Below are 17,196 nucleotides of genomic sequence, written 5' to 3'. Positions count from 1 at the left end.
TACTCTAAGATGCTGCTCAGTAAATTCAGTTCGTTGAGCGTGTAAATATGAATATTCAGGTCGATTTAAAGATGGCATAATGGATTATAAAAGTTACTTTAGGAGGCCTTGCTGAATGAAATATTGTATATGCACATACACAGTATGTCCTATTGGAAAGTTCTGCATTATCCTATTTAAATGAGTAACGATGAATAGAGACCAATTCTGAATCCATGTTAAAAAAAATATTTATTTAAATGGTTTAGAAAAATAGTCGTATGCACAAGTCACGCAGGCTGCAAGCTCCATGAAACACACAATAAATACAATTTGTAATTCAATGCACAAGTAAAACCATACGCATCACAAGTAAAACAACAGGCTGTATAATCAGTTCAGAAGGAGTACAAGTGTAACCAGTATATGCAAACAAGAACTGCAGCTAATAAAAGTGATGCACCGCAGGCAACTGATGGTCACGATCTGAAATGTCCATATTTCCTCTGTAAACAAACCATAACAGCACTCAGATTCAAAACAAAAAGTCCCCAAAAAAATCAAACAATTCTTAAAGGATAAAAACTAAAATATAGATAACACAAACACACTGAATAAATCCCTCCAAACAGTTTAAAATTGACCAAAACAACCAGACGGAACCTCTTAAGACCCACAAAGGGTCAAACTTATTATATCTCTTATAAAGAGAACTTTATACAGTGACAAATGCTATGCAAAGCATCGATTGGTATTCAACCCAAGGGTTTCCCTAACCTTTTGCTTTCTGAAGTAGTTCATTGTTCTCCTTAGGGGAAAGCTAAAAAATATATATTGGCCTTTAATTCCATATGTTCTTCTTATATCATTTAGCTATATAAGGCTTTCTCTTTCCTTTCTTGCATAGGGGCACTACACGTTCCAAGCACAAATCCTTTTGGTTTCCTCCCCAGAATATCTTCAAACGAGACGGATGAAGATGGATGTTATGCAATCAAACTGGGAATATTTCCCCAACTGATCGTATGCTTGGCACACCGTAGGTTAATTGCATCCTGACAGTTTTACCGTCTTTTTTAATTGTAATAGGGCAAACGAGTCCAGGAAACCATTACCCAACTTAATAGTATTGCTTAAGATTCAATTTAGCCCTCAATTATAACACATTACCAAATGATAGACATTTGACCAACCGCTTGTATAAAAATGACTTCTGATAATATTGCATGAATTACAGTTTCACGTGACAAAAACAAATGAAATTAAATAATCTGGTTGGTATTGCATGTGCATTTACACTGGATTCATCAAGCTTGAGCAAGGCGGGTGCTTATATTTCCAGACACAAATGTATCAACAACAGCTTTGGTTTGGTGAAGGGAAAGCACTAGTATTGATAGAATCCTTCCTCTGTCACTAAAGCGTTACAGATATCCACAGCATCTCAAAAGAATATGCCGCACAATTGAAATGAAAAAAAGCCATCACTATCTTAAGCTGCAGATGCTTTACCAATTCTGCATGAGTAATCCTGCAAATACTGCTTGCCAAGGTCAGTTGTGAACTCAGGGAGATCAAGTGTAAACCTTTTTTTAAAACTGAAAATGTTCCAAATCTATCATGTGCTTTTTTTGGCTTACAATCACCACCAGCCTTTCAACCTCTGATTCTATCTTGAAGGCAACTCGATCCCTAATTTAATAGTTCTAGCCATTAAATAACAAAAACCGAGCAAACGGTGACTGCTCAGCAGTTTAGAACCGTATTAAAATGCATCACCATGTCAATCCAAAGGTTTAAAATACTCTTAGGCACTTCTTCATTCTCTATCCAATTGCTAAAGCAACAAAATGGGGAATTTAATGCAAATATGTAAATATATCGATTTCATCTCCTGACCAAAGTTCTTTGAGATCAAATTAAATCTTAAGAAAAACAATTCCCAAAAGAAAACAATTCAATTGTAAAATGGAGACGGGATGAACAGATGTCCCCCATTAATACCGTCGACTGCATAGAGGGAAGCATTGCCTTTGAGGAAATCACTTCATCTAGTAGCCAGACGACCCACCAAGGGTACTATTTACAGCAACATGTACAGCTCTCGTTGTACCACTTATGAAGGACAACAGGGCCTTACAAAAACCCTACAACCTCGGGGTGGTCCAAAACAATGGCCTTGCCCTTTCTTTTCCAACCTGGTCCCACCGTGGCTGCCACGATGCAGCCAGTTGCCGTTGCTTGGGCCAACCCCAACGCGGCACAACAGCGTCGCCGCCTACCAAAGTCATTCAGCGCTCAACAGGAGGCGTGCTTCAGCCCGTTAAGTGGTGAGATGGAGGGGTAGGGCCCCCCAGCTTGCCAGGCTTCCCCTCTCACAGAGAGATGGAAGCAAAGAAAGGGGGAGAGAGAGAGAGAGAGAGAGAGAGAGAGAGGGGGAGAGGGAGAGAGAGAGAGAGAGAGAGAGAGAGAGAGAGAGAGAGAGAGAGAGAGAGAGAGAGAGAGAGAGAGAGAGAGAAGGTGGTGTGCGCCTCACTCCACGGGTGTGTTGCCGCTGCTGGCCTTGACCGCGGCCCTGCTGATGTGCAGCCAGGGCAGCTTGGCGCAGTTCTTGAAGAGCTGCTCGATGGCCACGTGTCGCACGTGCAGCTCCGACGCCAGTGAGTCCTTCTCCTGCACGGCTGCCGTCAGCTCCTCAAACACCTCTGGAACGAGCGAACGAGAGAGAGAGAGAAAGTCAGTAAGAACAGAGTCCTTAGTACTTTCCTTTAGATACGTAAGGTCACACACACACACAACCGATCACTAAGTGAACTATAATGTGCCAGATGCCAACTTCCATTAAGGTGATTCAGGTGGGGATACACTCAAAAATGCCAGAGCTACTGTTCTGTCGAGACATGCTTGAGAAAATTTATAATCTTCATGCCTGAAGAGCCATTCTTGCTGAATGGGGAAGTAAACAAACAGGACTGGAATGTGCGTGTGCATGTGTGTGTGTGCAGTCACATTGGGCAAGCTGACTTTCCAGTTAACATTCAGCTCCATCCCCCTTCACATCGAGTGAAAGGCTACAAGCCAGTACTTGCACAGTGTGTGACCTTGAACATGCATACTTCAACCACAGTACATCACGCTCACAACAAAGCAATGATACATTTGGAAACTATAAACATAAAGGAGACGTTTATTGTTCGGACGGTTCAGCCGGATGCGTCTCACAAAAGACAAAGACTTCTTACTTTGAATCTGCATTAGTAGCTCGCCGTTCAGTTGGTGCAGTTCATCCATGTTCATTTTAACCACTGAAAGAAAAGAAAGACCCCTCCCATGAGAACCTGCAAGGCTTTTAGGGAACAGATACTTGTACCACGAGGTGACATTCAAAAACAATACCATTGCCGTGCCTGTACAGCAGACAATGATCATCAATGAAAATACATAACTGCAGTAGATAATATTCTTATTCAGGACAGCTAGTTGTGCTGTACTCACGTTCCTCGCCGCTGGGCCCGTGGCTCCTGCCCCGCCGCGCCCCCTCCCCGCCGGCCCGCTGGCCCCTGTGGCGCGGCGGACCGTGGGGCACCGTCAGCCCCAGCTCCTCGGCGGCGTGGAACTCCAGCATGCTGGCGGCGTAGTCCGGCAGCCCGCGCCTCCCTCCGGCCCCGTCCCGGCGCGGCGCGTAGCGGGGCACCTGGGCGTCCGAGCGCAGCGCGGGCTGGCCCCGGTCGCCGCTCTGGCTGTAGCAGCAGTGCTTGGCCCCGGGCCGCTGGGCGTCCTTGTTCTGGGCGTACTGGATGATGCGGCTCAGCTTCTGGCCCAGGGCCAGCTTCATGCCCTCGTAGGCGCTGCGCGAGGCCTTGGAGTGCGACAGCTTCTGGTCGGCGATGAGGTGGTACTTCTCGAAGCAGTCCCGGTGGCCGCGGAGCGACTTGGAGTGCAGGAGGGTGGCGGTGGACACGCCTGCGTTCACACACACAATAAAAGCAATGAGGTGACGTAGTGAACAGAGACGAACCAACGGGTCGATGAGTGGCCGGGGATCGTATGTGTCTGAGGTAGGGGTGCTGTGTTTCTATTAAGATGAATCGCTGGATTCTTTTTCAAATAACATCAATAATTGCTTTGGCTGAAGCTTCGAAAAGCTATAGCTGTAGGAAGCATTTTCACTTGAAAATAACTTAATTAAAACCCATTCATTATGTCCATCCGACTAACCAGACTGTAATAAGCCAGCACTCAGCTAAAACAGGCAGACTGACCTACAGTGTTTTCCTCTGTGAAAGCTGCTTAGCGTGAGGATTAAGCGCAAAGAGAGAGCAGTACATTAAACCAGTCTTAATACATACACGATTTCATGCATTTTATTGAAAAACTAGGAACACGAAGAGAGGAACTCGAGTTCACATGATGGAATTGGATATTCACAAAGCGAACACACAGAGGGGGGTTTGTTTTTTTGTTTTTGTTTTTATCCACAACAAAAGACGCCATTATCAGAGCATTCAACGTCATAGCTATCTTCTTTAGACTAATGAAAATGACTTGCAAGTCATTGTACATGTGGTTTGCCAGCCGGCTGCAGAATAATTGTCAAGGGAAAACACACATCAAACATCATCCATTATTAAGCATGTCTGAGATTTAGCCAAAAGCCATCCTGGGTGTAGCACGAAAGATTTCCCTACAGTTACAATGTGGTCTTCCAGGAACTTCAACTGCCGTGTTTGGAACAGAGATGGTTATGGCCACAGCTGTTGGGAACCGCGGCCACAAAAACTCAATTAGAATGAGGTCTTACACCGAGAGGCCACTAAACGGCACACTCCGAGGAAGATACAGCACAGCTGGTCAGACCGAAATTAAAAAGACCTTAGAGCAAGGTCGGACAAACTTTTGGAAGAAATGGGGCCTTCAGTATTATTCAAAGGTTTGATTAATGCTGGAGAACTGAAAGGGTAAAAGAGAAAGTAAGTGTGTGTGGGCGTGTGTAAAGAATCAGGTTCAAACAAGTCAGAGACTGTGCTTATGCAAGTCTTTGTTCCCCACGTCATGGCTTTCTTCTAATGGTCCATGTCTCACACAGGCAGGGACGTAAACTATGGAGCTGAGCTATAGGGATTAGTCATTCTCCTCTACCTACACTACAAAGACTGCAACTGAGCACTGGTTTAGCCAATCTGCGCAAAACTGGCCAAATTGCTCAGGGACGCACCCAGGCATATACTTATTGCATCGCTAAAAATATATATTAGGATAGGAAAATAGCCGGTTAGCTGGATTGCCGTTGGCCCCCCCTGGGCCATTTCCTCCCATTGAACATTGATGTCAGGGCCAACAACAGGAAGCTGATACTTGTTCTCGCTCTACTGTGACAATCTGATCCGCCTCCTGCACTGACCCCCCACCACTAAACCCCACAGGCACACAAGATACGCTTTATGTTTGTTCATCTCTTTATCGTTCAAGTGAGGAAGTCTGTGGTACCACGCTCTCTATACATCTTTCAAAATGTAAATAAGGTCATGGAAGCTTAGGCCTAAAAAAAAAATTTGTTTGGTTCCGGTTTCCGACCGACCCTGTCAATTTATGTGCGACCCAAATTATTTTATGAGCTTTATAAAAAAATAAATAATAATAATAATAATAATTTTTTTGATGCAAACTATAATTACGTTTTGGTACAGCACCTCTTCATTCTGTACAAGGATGACCGAATTTTCTCGTTTTTAAATGAAAACAACCTACCTATCATTCGCTGCCGCTGAAAAAAAAAAATAAATAAAAATCCCTACCTACCCATGACCTCAACTGACAACCAACAGGAACCAAACTTTTTTTTTTTTTTTAGGCCTTAGGCGGTGAGTTAAGTCCAAGCCCAGGTTTAGAAAAACGTTTTTTTTTCCCTCTCATGCCACTAATGCGGGAGTAAGATCAAATTACTACATGCAATTTATAAAATGTACCTGACACAACTAAAACCCTCAGTGGAGCCAACGGTTTATCAAGGTTCAAAAGGTTGACTCTTGGTAAAACAGGCAGTTTAATGACCCCTGCCACAGCCAACCAGGATTAGGTGTGAGGTGGCTGGTGTTCATTTCCTTACCCTTGTATTGTATAGCACCTCTAAAGGGAATATGGCTGAGATGGTTTTTCCTGAGCTTAGCTAGAGTGTTGGCATAACCAATTTCGATAAATGGATCACCAGTCAGGCTTGCAATATAATACATTTTCCAACCTCATTGCATTACTAGCCTCCAATTTGTGGTGTAGGAATATTGCGTCGGGGGATCTTTGGTCCTTCCTCGCTCCATGAATGGGTTTCAGGCCCTGGGCTCATTGTATATCATGAAAGCATCTATTTTAAGCTCTTCAGTGTATGCACGTGCTTGCAACAAATGGCAATGCTTATAAAAGGCGTCTCACACACACACACACACACACACACACACACACACACACACACACACACACACACACACACACACACACACACACACACACACACACACACACACACACACACACACACACACACGTAAGTGGATCAGTGTGAACTCACATGCCACCTCGCAGGCTCCATTAAAAAATAAAGACCCCACAAGTCCAGCAGACACGATCACAATCCCTTGACCGGGGATGTTTACTACTATCACCAGCAGCAGCAGCAGCAGCCAAAGACCTCACCCAGGCTAAACAGCTCATCACTGCAGTTCTTTCACCGTCCAAAGCCGTAGCAGACGCGTGCACAACAGGCCACTCTCCGATCATTTAACAGAGCTGAATTCACATTGTCTCAAACAGCAGAAAGGGGACGTGAATCATCATGATGCTGGTGCGCCACAAACAACCAGTCCCCCCCCCCTCCATCTCCAAGCCTTTTGTTACGATTTACGGTTGTAACGGCCCCTCAGTAAACAACAACACCAGCCAAACAAAGAGCATTCTTCTCGTAGCGGCACAGTTTGGCATCATCACATTACGTGTCGAGGCAGCGGGACGTGGCTCAGGCCTAGGTTAGTGAATGAGACTTCAAGTTATTCATCTCTAACCCAGTTCAGCTTGCTTGGGCACCTGAACACCTTCCAGATTAGCATTGAAAAGGCGGCGCTTTTGGCTACAATCGTCGCCTTAAACTAAACTACTATAATTTAGTACGCCTATCATTTAAAAACACAAAGAAATATACAAATTTTGTACATGGCAGATGTTTTGAGTCGATTTTCAGTTCGATCAAAATGTGTATTGCATGGCAGGGACCCCTGTTGAATTGGATAACTTAAGGCACCATATGGGCTGATTTCAGAGGTACTCTCTTTTCAATGTATTCAGTCTTTCATGCAGTGGTTAAAGACTAAAAAGATTTGAAATTTCCTGTCGTGGCCTCTTGGGTGCCTTTAGTGTCCGAGGATCAATGCGCACACACACACACACACACACACACACACACACCAGAATTCGTTTTTTCTCTGAGCTCTGTCTGTACCAATATGCTTAGTACTCTTTAGGGCTGCAACTAACGATTATTTGAATAATCGATTAATCTGTCGATTATTTTTTCGATTAATCGATGAATCGGATAAAAAAATTTTTAAAAAAATTGACGCATCTTTATTCAAAAACTGAACATTACTTCAAATTCACAGTGCAGACTGAAGTGTAAAAACACCAGGTTATTGCTCCAACGTCCCAGAACTATTTGAAGTAATATTAAATAATAAAACAATTAAAAAAACATAACTGGGATAACACAAAAAAAACATACAATGTATGATATACTTTTATACATACAAGCGATGTCCATGGTTAACCGGTCAAACCTATTGATACCATTTTCGAGACTCCTTGAAATAGAACTTGTAATATTGCTTTAATTGCTGATAAGATGATGATAGTTCTAGATAGGACATTAAACAGGTCATAATTCTATCTTTACTATCTATTTTATATTACTGGGAAAACAAGTTTTCACCCAAATCTCAATTATTATTATTTTTTTTCTGTTGCATTTGAACGCATCAATCATATTACTGAGCCGACCTGAACACATCACATTTGACACTGTGTGTGAGACCATTGGTCAGTTGTTTTTTTTAAGCTAACTAGCTCTATATCCTGCCGATTTTAACATGGATTTAAAAACTGCATTACTATTTTTAACTGACGGGACTTTCTACACCGTCCGGTTGTGTGATTACTACCGCTGCTTTGAATGACTGTTGATGCACGCGGTGCCGACTCCGAGCCCGTCTGCACAACGTCTGCAGCAGCAGCAGCTGACAGTTTTCGGTTGGACTATACTGAGTTGAAGGAGTTTTTTTTAACCCAAAGACAGTGAAGGTACAACACTTCTATGTAGGCCTACAGTCCAGTGTTAAGATATGACCAAAATACAAGCTGTGGTCGCTCACACTAAAGCTTGCTGTGGGCGTGCATGCACCATGAACCAACATGTCGGCGGCTGGCTGTAAACAGTGCTGCGCCTACGAGTAACTTATTAATTGCGCGACACAACGAATCGACGACCAAATTCGTTGCCAACGCATTTAGTAATCGATTTTTATTGATTTTATCGATTCGTTGTTGCAGCCCTAGTACTCTTATTTGCTCCTTTTTTAACTGGTACTCCAGTCTATTAAATATACTAACTTTAACTCCAACAGACATTTTCTGACCATTGCTTAAGCCTTTTGAAACTTTTATGAATGTATCCTATGCAGGGGCCTTGGCACATTTCCATTGGAGCTGGCAGCAGGGAAGAGTAGGACAGAGGTGACCGGGGGCAGAATGTCCACATGCAGCAAGGCTCAGTATGGAGTTCCATCAACAGCTGCGTGGCTCCAAGTGGGACACCAGACACAGCTCGCGTGACCTGTGGTGCACCTCTACGGTCTAGTCAACTTGACTGGAGACTTAACCTATTAAAGGGAGACATAACCTAAAGGACTTGACTCATTACTTTTGTTTTCCTAAATATGAAAACTGCTGGGGCTGCTCGATTATGAAAAAGAAAAAATCATAGTCACGATTATTTTTGGTCAATATAGGAATCACGATTATTCAAACGACTATTTTTGAGTTTGAAATCATGATGCCTTTATTCAGCATTTCTCAAATAAAATGTTTCAAATCGATTAAATTTGTATGGAGATCGACAAAAATATTGAAATCACAATAAATTTGATTAATTTACAGCCTGCTGCGAGACTCGGCGAGTATTCGAGGCATTGCGAGCACAATCAGCAAATACCTGGACCAACAGAGTGCTGGAACAGAAAAGCATCCAGCACCGTCGACGCCATTGGCTCGCCTCAACCTGCATTGTGACTGGTTCAGCCAGGATACACATGCCCTACATGGTAACTCTGCGTCAGAAACAATGGCTTCCCAAATAATAGCACTGATCCGCTTTAGAATCAGCCCTGTGGTTTTGTGTCGCTGTTGGAGTTTCCCTTACTTCCTCCATTGGGTTTTTCAGCTGGGTGTGATCTCAACCTAGCAAGCCTGAAATAATCCAGACCTCTGATGCAGAAGTCAGTCAGTGGTAATAGGGAAAATGTATCGGGGTCGAGTTTGGCTGAACCTGATCCAAAAGGTACCAAGTAGGGATGGGCATAATTAATCGATGCTCGATAATTGATCGTTAAGAAATGCGTCGATCAATTTATATTGTTATCGATTAAAAGGACGTTGTGTTGCATACTGTGAGTCTTGAAGCATTTAATTGAATATAACCCTGCCGACTGGTGGAAAGTGAATGGAAGAAGGTTCCCCAGGCTGTCAAAGTTAGCGCGACAATACCTCTGCATCCCCGCAACTTCGGTCCCGTCAGAGCGGGTGTTTTCTGCTGCTGGACTGACAGTTACAAGGCTGCGTTCGCGTCTGACCCCCGAGCATGTTAACATGCTTATATTCCTAAACAAAAATATGTAGGCTGGAGTTACTGTATGCTATGGACGACAGTCACCACCGTATGTGAGTCGCTCTTTTCTTTCTTAATGTGTTGACTCTCGCTCCGCTTGGTGCCTCTTGGAGTCGTTACATTTTGCCAAAACTGTGATATTTTAGCAACAAGTCCAGCCTTATATATGTTCAATAAGGTATTGCTTTTAGATAGACTAGTTCATGCAATTGTTTGTAAATGGGTGGCTCATCTTTTTGTTGCGAGCCTTTTCCGCGCGCCGGCTGCAGGCATTATATGTCGGCCTTTCCCCCCCCTTTTTTTTTCATAACAGTTATACAGTTTAATGCCCACTTTTAGCCTACTGCCTTTGTTTGATTATTGTTGTCCGATAAGTTCGCTACTTATTGTAATTGGAATAGGCTACAGATTTAGTCTTGTTGAATCGTTTCCAAACCTTTAAGAGCGCCTGTAGGCGCATTGTTCGGACTTTACGAGCGCCGCATAGGCCTATAACCTATAATGCCTGTATTTATTATTTTAAAACTGTTAAACAGTTGTAGGTCTTCAAGTTAACTGTATTGTATTAATTTTGGCCCATACATTATTGTTGGAATAAAGATTTCATTGATAAAAACATCAGAAAAAAAAAAAAAGTTAATGATTAATCGATAATTGATCGATAACTCTAGCGATGCTTGATCAAGAAAATTTCTTCAAATGCCCATCCCTAGTACCAAGTAGGTCTTTAGGGTCATCTGCATAACAAAGGCAGGCTCGAAATGATACTGGCCAGTTCACCTACGTGAACCACCACACCCTAATGTCACATTCTGAAAGAAGAACCATAATCCTACAAAACTTCTGTTCAATGAGATACATTTCTTTAGAAGTGTCTGACTCCCTTAGATGCGTCATCAGTTCTCCTTCGATACAGTCTGCACCTCCCGCGAGTCCTGGTGGGAATTGAAGCTGTGCCTTGGACATAAACTAAACGTATTGGGTAGGTCCTCACATTCGCGAGACATTTAATGGCTATCCTGAATTCCATTGAAATATTTCATTACTATTACGACTTTGCTCCTACACAGTCACAAGTAAAACCCATTGAACCCCTAATAGTCCATTTGGATTGACAGTGTGTGGTGTGGCAATTTCACATTTGTGCTTGCCGCATCGAGTTGACAGTCAAGGCCATAACAACATGTGCAAGAAGTAATTTGCCGTGCTCCAACAAAGGGGAGAAAATGCCCACCTATGTGCATCAGGCTGACATCAACAACCCTGTGTGGTGGGCTGCTTATTATTGAAACGCTCCACAGACGGCCTCTAGGGGTCTCTTCCAGGAAACCAGCTGCTTCAGCTAAAACTAAAGCCTGCCCTTCCTGTTGAGACTAAATCCATCCGACGCTATCGGCCATAAGTACATACAACGAATGCTGTTTGGGGGAAACCGAGTGCATATTGATGTGTGTGAACGCTTGCCTCAACATGAGCAGGGCAGGTGACGCCTGGCGAGAGGAGCTCATTAGATACGTTGAGACTGGCATTAGGAATCACCTAAGCAGGCAGCTCCTAGAAATTGTAGACTGCAGTCTGCCAAGCCCTGAAAAGCTGGCAAATGAGTGTTTGGTTTGTTAGTAGAGTTGCATGACAGCTTTGGCTTCAGTTTGACCTCTGGTATAACACACTGCTTTTAGTGTCCCGTGTCGGTCCATCGCTGGCCAGGAGGGCAGTGAACGTGTAAACATTCCATCCATTGCATTGTATTGCTTAGTTCTGAGGCAGCGCTTGATGTTGGATGGTTAATCATCTCTCATTTAAGAATTTGCTTATGGAGCACCAAAGTAAAGAACAATGAGTGTGTACGAAACAACGACAGCTGCCAGTAGCTTGACACTCGTTCTCAGGCAATTTAACTCAGAATGCTTGCAAAAAGATGATGAATATGTAAATTAATATTCATAGCAGCAGCGCGATATATTATTCAGAAAGCATGAATATTCAGTTTTCGACAGACGCAATTCACCTCCAAGCAACGATGATACGGATTGGATCCAAAGGCACAAAGCACGTGTTTGGTTATAAAAGTGAGCGCGTGTGCGTTTATTTATGGGATTGGGGGACATTCTTTCTCCATGGTTTCCTGGCTAGTGAGCAGGCTTTTGTATCCCTCTCCTCTGATGAAGCCATGCGGACGGCGATGATGTTGACTCGGGAGCATAGAGCATAGTGATTTGTCTGTTAGGACTCATAGCCTGGCCTGGGAATCCAATCGTAAGACCTAAGGCAGGCGCAATCCGTAAATCGACTGAGCACTTTATTCCTTCTCACCAATTTAAATTCAACAACTGACCCCCACTACAACCCTAGGTACAAATTACAAAGCAGCCAATTTGATTGCCCCACACACACTACATCAATGATCATGGCAGTAAAACTATTCTGTCATCAATTGACCACAGCCAATTTAATCTAAACCCCTACTTTTCGACATACATACACATGCCAAGCATGGATACGTCTTTTAATGCGGCTTGTTTCTTCAGTGTGTTCACATCAAAACACTTGTGTTGTGTTTGGCCTACAAATCTTCTGTTTATACCCCTGCTTATATTCTTGTATTAAACTTACTAACAAAGAATTACTCTTGCCCTCCAACACACAAGAAACAGGTGAGGAAGGACAGGTTTTTCTTAATCTTTCAGTTACTTCTGCGGCGAGTGCTTGCAGACAGTTATCCTGTCTGTACTGGCGGGCTTAGCATTTTCCAATAATTATCCTGCTTTTCAAATTAAGTCATCCTTATCCGCTATAAAAAACCTACAAGCAGGCAAGACACTTATCTTGGGCAAAGATACAAAAGATTGTATTAAAAAAGGAGGAGAAAGGAGCCTGTGTGCATGTAGGAGCCGATCTGAAAGGGGACCATGTCGAATCCTGTGGTAGAAGTGGGAGCTGATCTGAAAGTGGACTATATCAAATCCTATGGTAGAAGTAGGAACCGACTGAAAGGGGACTATATCAAATCCTGTGGTAGATGTAGGAGATGAACTGAAAGGGGACCATATCGAATCCTATGGTAGAAGTAAGAGACGATCCGAAAGGGGACCATATCGAATCCTGTGGGAGATGTAGGAGACAGACTGAAAGGGGACCATATCAAATCCTTTAGCAGACGTCTGCACGCTGCCCGACCGTCTTCGTCCAATAGGAGGCTCATTAATTAAGTGCTAAGGAAAGAAATCCCATTTTAAACATGGCCGAAATGGGGAGGCAGCTTAGCAGCCTGCCCTGGTAAGGAGGTAAGCCCTTCGCAGCCATTAATGCTGCACAAAACTGACACACTTGGGTGCTGGACGGCATCCGTCACAAAACATTTACAGGCTATTTTTTTCAGCAAATCTTGCTTACACCTTTGTGATCAGACTCTGCTCTGATGGATGCTCTGAATATTGGATTGAGACATTACTCTATTATCTGGTCTACAGCTGTGGCAAGCAATAGGCTATACTAATTGTATATTCATTATATCTCCTAACAGATCATCTCTTCTTATCAACTAATTTGGTAGAAGGTCAGAAAGAAAGGACTAAATGATCTGACTCTGTGTCAAATTAATCTTAAAATATTCTCTATCATTCATATTTCAAACTTTTGCAGTAAAGGTATCTCAAGCCTTTCTTGAGTGCATTTAGAATTGCAGAATCTTTTTTGGAGTGGAAAGTACTTTGAAATGCTTAATTGAAAAAATTCCTTCTTTACAGAAAACAGACAAAGGCAATGCATCAAGTGTCTGTTTGAGTGCCTCGACAGACCTTGAGATTTTTGTGTTTGCTCTTCACCACACCGTGAGCAAACATTCCCCTTAGAAAGAGCAGATCATTTTCACTATCTTACCTTCAATAGTGAGTTCAAAGCAGACATGGCAGAAAGACATGGTCCCGGTGTCGGTCTCCAGCTTGCAGACACTGCAGATGTTGTCATCGTTCAGGTCAATGTTCACAAACTGCTCCTCTTCATGCATAGTGCCTATGGGAGCAAAGGTCGGGGGATAATTTGCATAGTTAGAATAAAAAACAAGGCAAAATGGACTACCAGAAATGGTGGATGCTTCTTAGATTACTCCTAATGATTGTTGGATTGGAGCCTAACTGTGGACCGAAGATTATGACATAACTGTTAGGAGCCTCATGAATCGAGTTGAGGATTTAGTGATCATCCTCCAAGGACAATAACAATGATGAGACCTCAACCATCTGTAATGGATCCATCTTTTCGGTGGAGCTACTCCATGCAAATATTAAAATAAAGGGTTTGATTTAAAAGTTATTGTACAACAATAGTTTGGACGAGTTGTTTTGAGTTATTCTAATGAACATGTATCTTGACTTGAATCTAGAAAATGTTGTTGCTCCACGAATGGCCATGCCCGTATATGTGCCCGCACATAACAAATGCTCCACTAACTCAAGGGCAGTTCTAGACAAAGCTAGAGACTCCACATGCTTTGTTTGTTAAAAGTTTAACTCAGTTTAAGGAAGAAGCTTTGACTCACACCTCTCGGTACATCTTTATGTACCTAGACTTGGTTATTCTACTATATGGCTTCTTTACAGTCGTATTAACTGTATTTGATGACTTTGCCGTAGCGTTTGGTGTCACAGCAGCTGCTAACGTTGAGCAAATGCATGACAAGCTAGCGAGTTATTGCCATGAAGCCTCTATAGGTGGCTGTGTACCGTTATTTGACGCTTGTTTCAGGAACAAATAACATTTGACTCGAAAAAACAAAACAATAACGGCAATATAGTGTGTAACTTACCGAGACAGTGAAAACCGTTTGCCTCCTTCTACAGTTGTGTCTCTCTTCACCGACCCCTGGCTCCCGCCGTACAGCTGATACCCAAATATTAGCCTCGCTGCGCGTCACGGACGACAGAGCGAAAGAAACTCTGGGGTTGGAATGAACCATTAGCGTCCTCTGAGGGGGGATGAGCAAACTGACAAACTGAATTACCGTTACAAAATAACCCGTAAATCATCTATTGCATGTTTCTCAAAAGTATTACTCCAACTTTTTCTATGGCAACATTTCATATGTTTTGTCAAATATGTATTTAGTATCCATTACCTTTAGGAATATTTCCCCCCTGAACTCCGAAGGTCCGAAAATGGTTTATCCTTACTACGTCATCAAAACAAAACCTTTCTACAGAAAATGTGATGCTTTCGATTTAAGAATAGTTACTGTGAATGAGAATGATTGACATTATAATTTAAAACGTATCTATTATAATCGAAACACTATGGTTTGGAACCGCAAAGCAAAAATAGATAAATGGCACTCGATTCCCGCAGAGGCACACTCATTTAAATAACCACACGTGGGAATTCCCCGCGAAATGGGGAATCATGTTCCTCTGCATGTATGACATATTTTCCCCTAGATATTGTCGTCTAGAAATAGATATGTACGACGTCATATAAGTTAACCAATAGACCAACGACGTTTTGTTGGATAATGTAGTCTTAGTTCAGAAACGATGGTTGGCTAAAGAGTTTGACACAAAGTGATTAAAGATTCAAGATTCAAAGATTCAAAAAGCTTTATTGTCTAGTATGTTGCCATACTAGAAAATTGTCTTTTGACTGAAGGCTTGGAGGTGTGTGTGTGTGTGTGTGTGTGTGTGTGTGTGTGTGTGTGTGTGTGTGTGTGTGTGTGTGTGTGTGTGTGTGTGTGTGTGTGTGTGTGTGTGTGTTATTTGTGTGAGTTCTTTGAGGAATGAGTGTTCTGTGTGTGTATAGCTATGGGGATGAATGATTTTTTGTAGATAGCTTTCCTGGCCAAAGGCATTCTGAATCTTCTGCCAGAAGGAAGTAGATCAAAACAAGGATGGAGTGGGTGGGAGGGATCTAAGAGGATGGAGTTGGTCTTCCTTCCCACTGCCTGGATATACAGATCCTCCAGCGCTTTCTGGTGTATTCCTATTAGCTTGCTTGCTTGCTTAGTTAATCTATTAAGTCTGCTTTTGCTTGCGTTTGTGAGGAAGCCGTACCAGGATGTAATGTTGCAAGTGATGATGGATTCCACCAGAGATTGGTAGGCAGTTGACAAAATGTCTTTACTGACATTGAAGGTGTCTAGTTTCCTCAGGAGATACATACGTTGTTGTCCCTTCTTGTAAACCCCATCTGCATGCTGGCTAAAGGACAGACGTTGGTCGATCTCTGTGCCAAGGTATTTGAACTTCACCACCTGTTCAACCACTTGTCCTTCCAGGGTCAAAGGTGAGGAAAGTGGATGTGGGGTGTTAGATGCCCTCCTCCTATGGCAACACAGTTCTTTGGTTTTGCTGATGTTCAACTGCAGTGAGCTTTCTTTAAACCACAGGGCCATTTCAGTGATATATTGGGTGTACTTGGACAGGGTGCTTTGATCTGTCAGTTTGGCCACCAAGGCCAGATCATCTGCATATTTAAATAGCTTGAATCCACTGATGTTGCATGTGATCTCATTGGTGTATATTGAGAACAAGATGGGAGACAAGACACAACGGGACTCCAGTGTTAAGGATGATGTTGGATAGGGTGACCATACGTCCGTATTTCCCGGGACATGTCCGTATTTCACGTCCTGTCCCGGGTGTCCCGGGTTAATTTTAGAAAGTGAGGAAATGTCCTGGTTTTTAAAATTACCTTCTTTGGGCCATTACATTTACATGCACTAGGGCACTGCCCTAGAGTTATTGTTAACTTGTTAAGTGAAGGATGTTAAGATGCGACATTATTTCTTTCATTGTGCTGTTCATTCATTACAGGAATTGTTGACTCAAGCATTTTGAATAAATACATTTTGAATAAAATTATCATTTGTTATTGGAGTTATTGTTATTGACTTTTACTGAAAAGCATTTTTAATAAACCAACTGTAAATATCTTGTTCTATCTATATAATAAAATATACCGGTATAATTGAATAACAATAAAATACTATTAAAGCAGCAGCATCCTCCACATGACCGCCCACCCCCCAGCCCCCCCCCCCCGCCCCGCCCCGCCTTCAACCCCCCCCCCCCCCCCCCCCCCCCCACAAGGTGTCCTGGTTTTCCCAAATGAAAATATGGTCACCCTATGTTGGACGATGTTACACCCTGGACCTTTACATGCTGGGGTCTGTCCTTTAAAAACTCCTTGATCCAAAGTGTCAGTGCTGGGTTGACCTGAAGCTGCTGAAGGCGATGCAGGAGTGTGTTGATGTTAACTGTATTAAATGCTGACGAGAAGTCCATGAATAAGACCCTGACCAAGGAGTT

At 42.9% G+C, this 17,196-nt stretch overlaps 1 protein-coding gene across 1 annotated transcript; it reads right to left on the bottom strand.

Moving 5' to 3' along the window:
* Positions 1-212: 212 nt before the first annotated feature.
* Positions 213-15,403, bottom strand: c7h21orf91 (chromosome 7 C21orf91 homolog). Its single transcript, XM_060057290.1, has 5 exons — positions 14,706-15,403; positions 13,781-13,912; positions 3,475-3,942; positions 3,222-3,284; positions 213-2,684 (listed from the first exon to the last, which is right to left on the bottom strand). The coding sequence occupies exons 2-5, from the start codon at positions 13,905-13,907 to the stop codon at positions 2,512-2,514; spliced, it is 831 nt and encodes a 276-aa protein (XP_059913273.1). The 5' UTR covers positions 13,908-13,912; positions 14,706-15,403; the 3' UTR covers positions 213-2,511.
* Between the last annotated feature and the right edge of the window lie 1,793 nt (positions 15,404-17,196).

The sequence above is a fragment of the Gadus macrocephalus genome, chromosome 7 (genome assembly GCF_031168955.1).
Source record: "Gadus macrocephalus chromosome 7, ASM3116895v1".
NCBI classification, from domain to species: Eukaryota; Metazoa; Chordata; class Actinopteri; order Gadiformes; family Gadidae; genus Gadus; species Gadus macrocephalus.
This window is presented reverse-complemented; position numbering and strand designations above follow the sequence as displayed.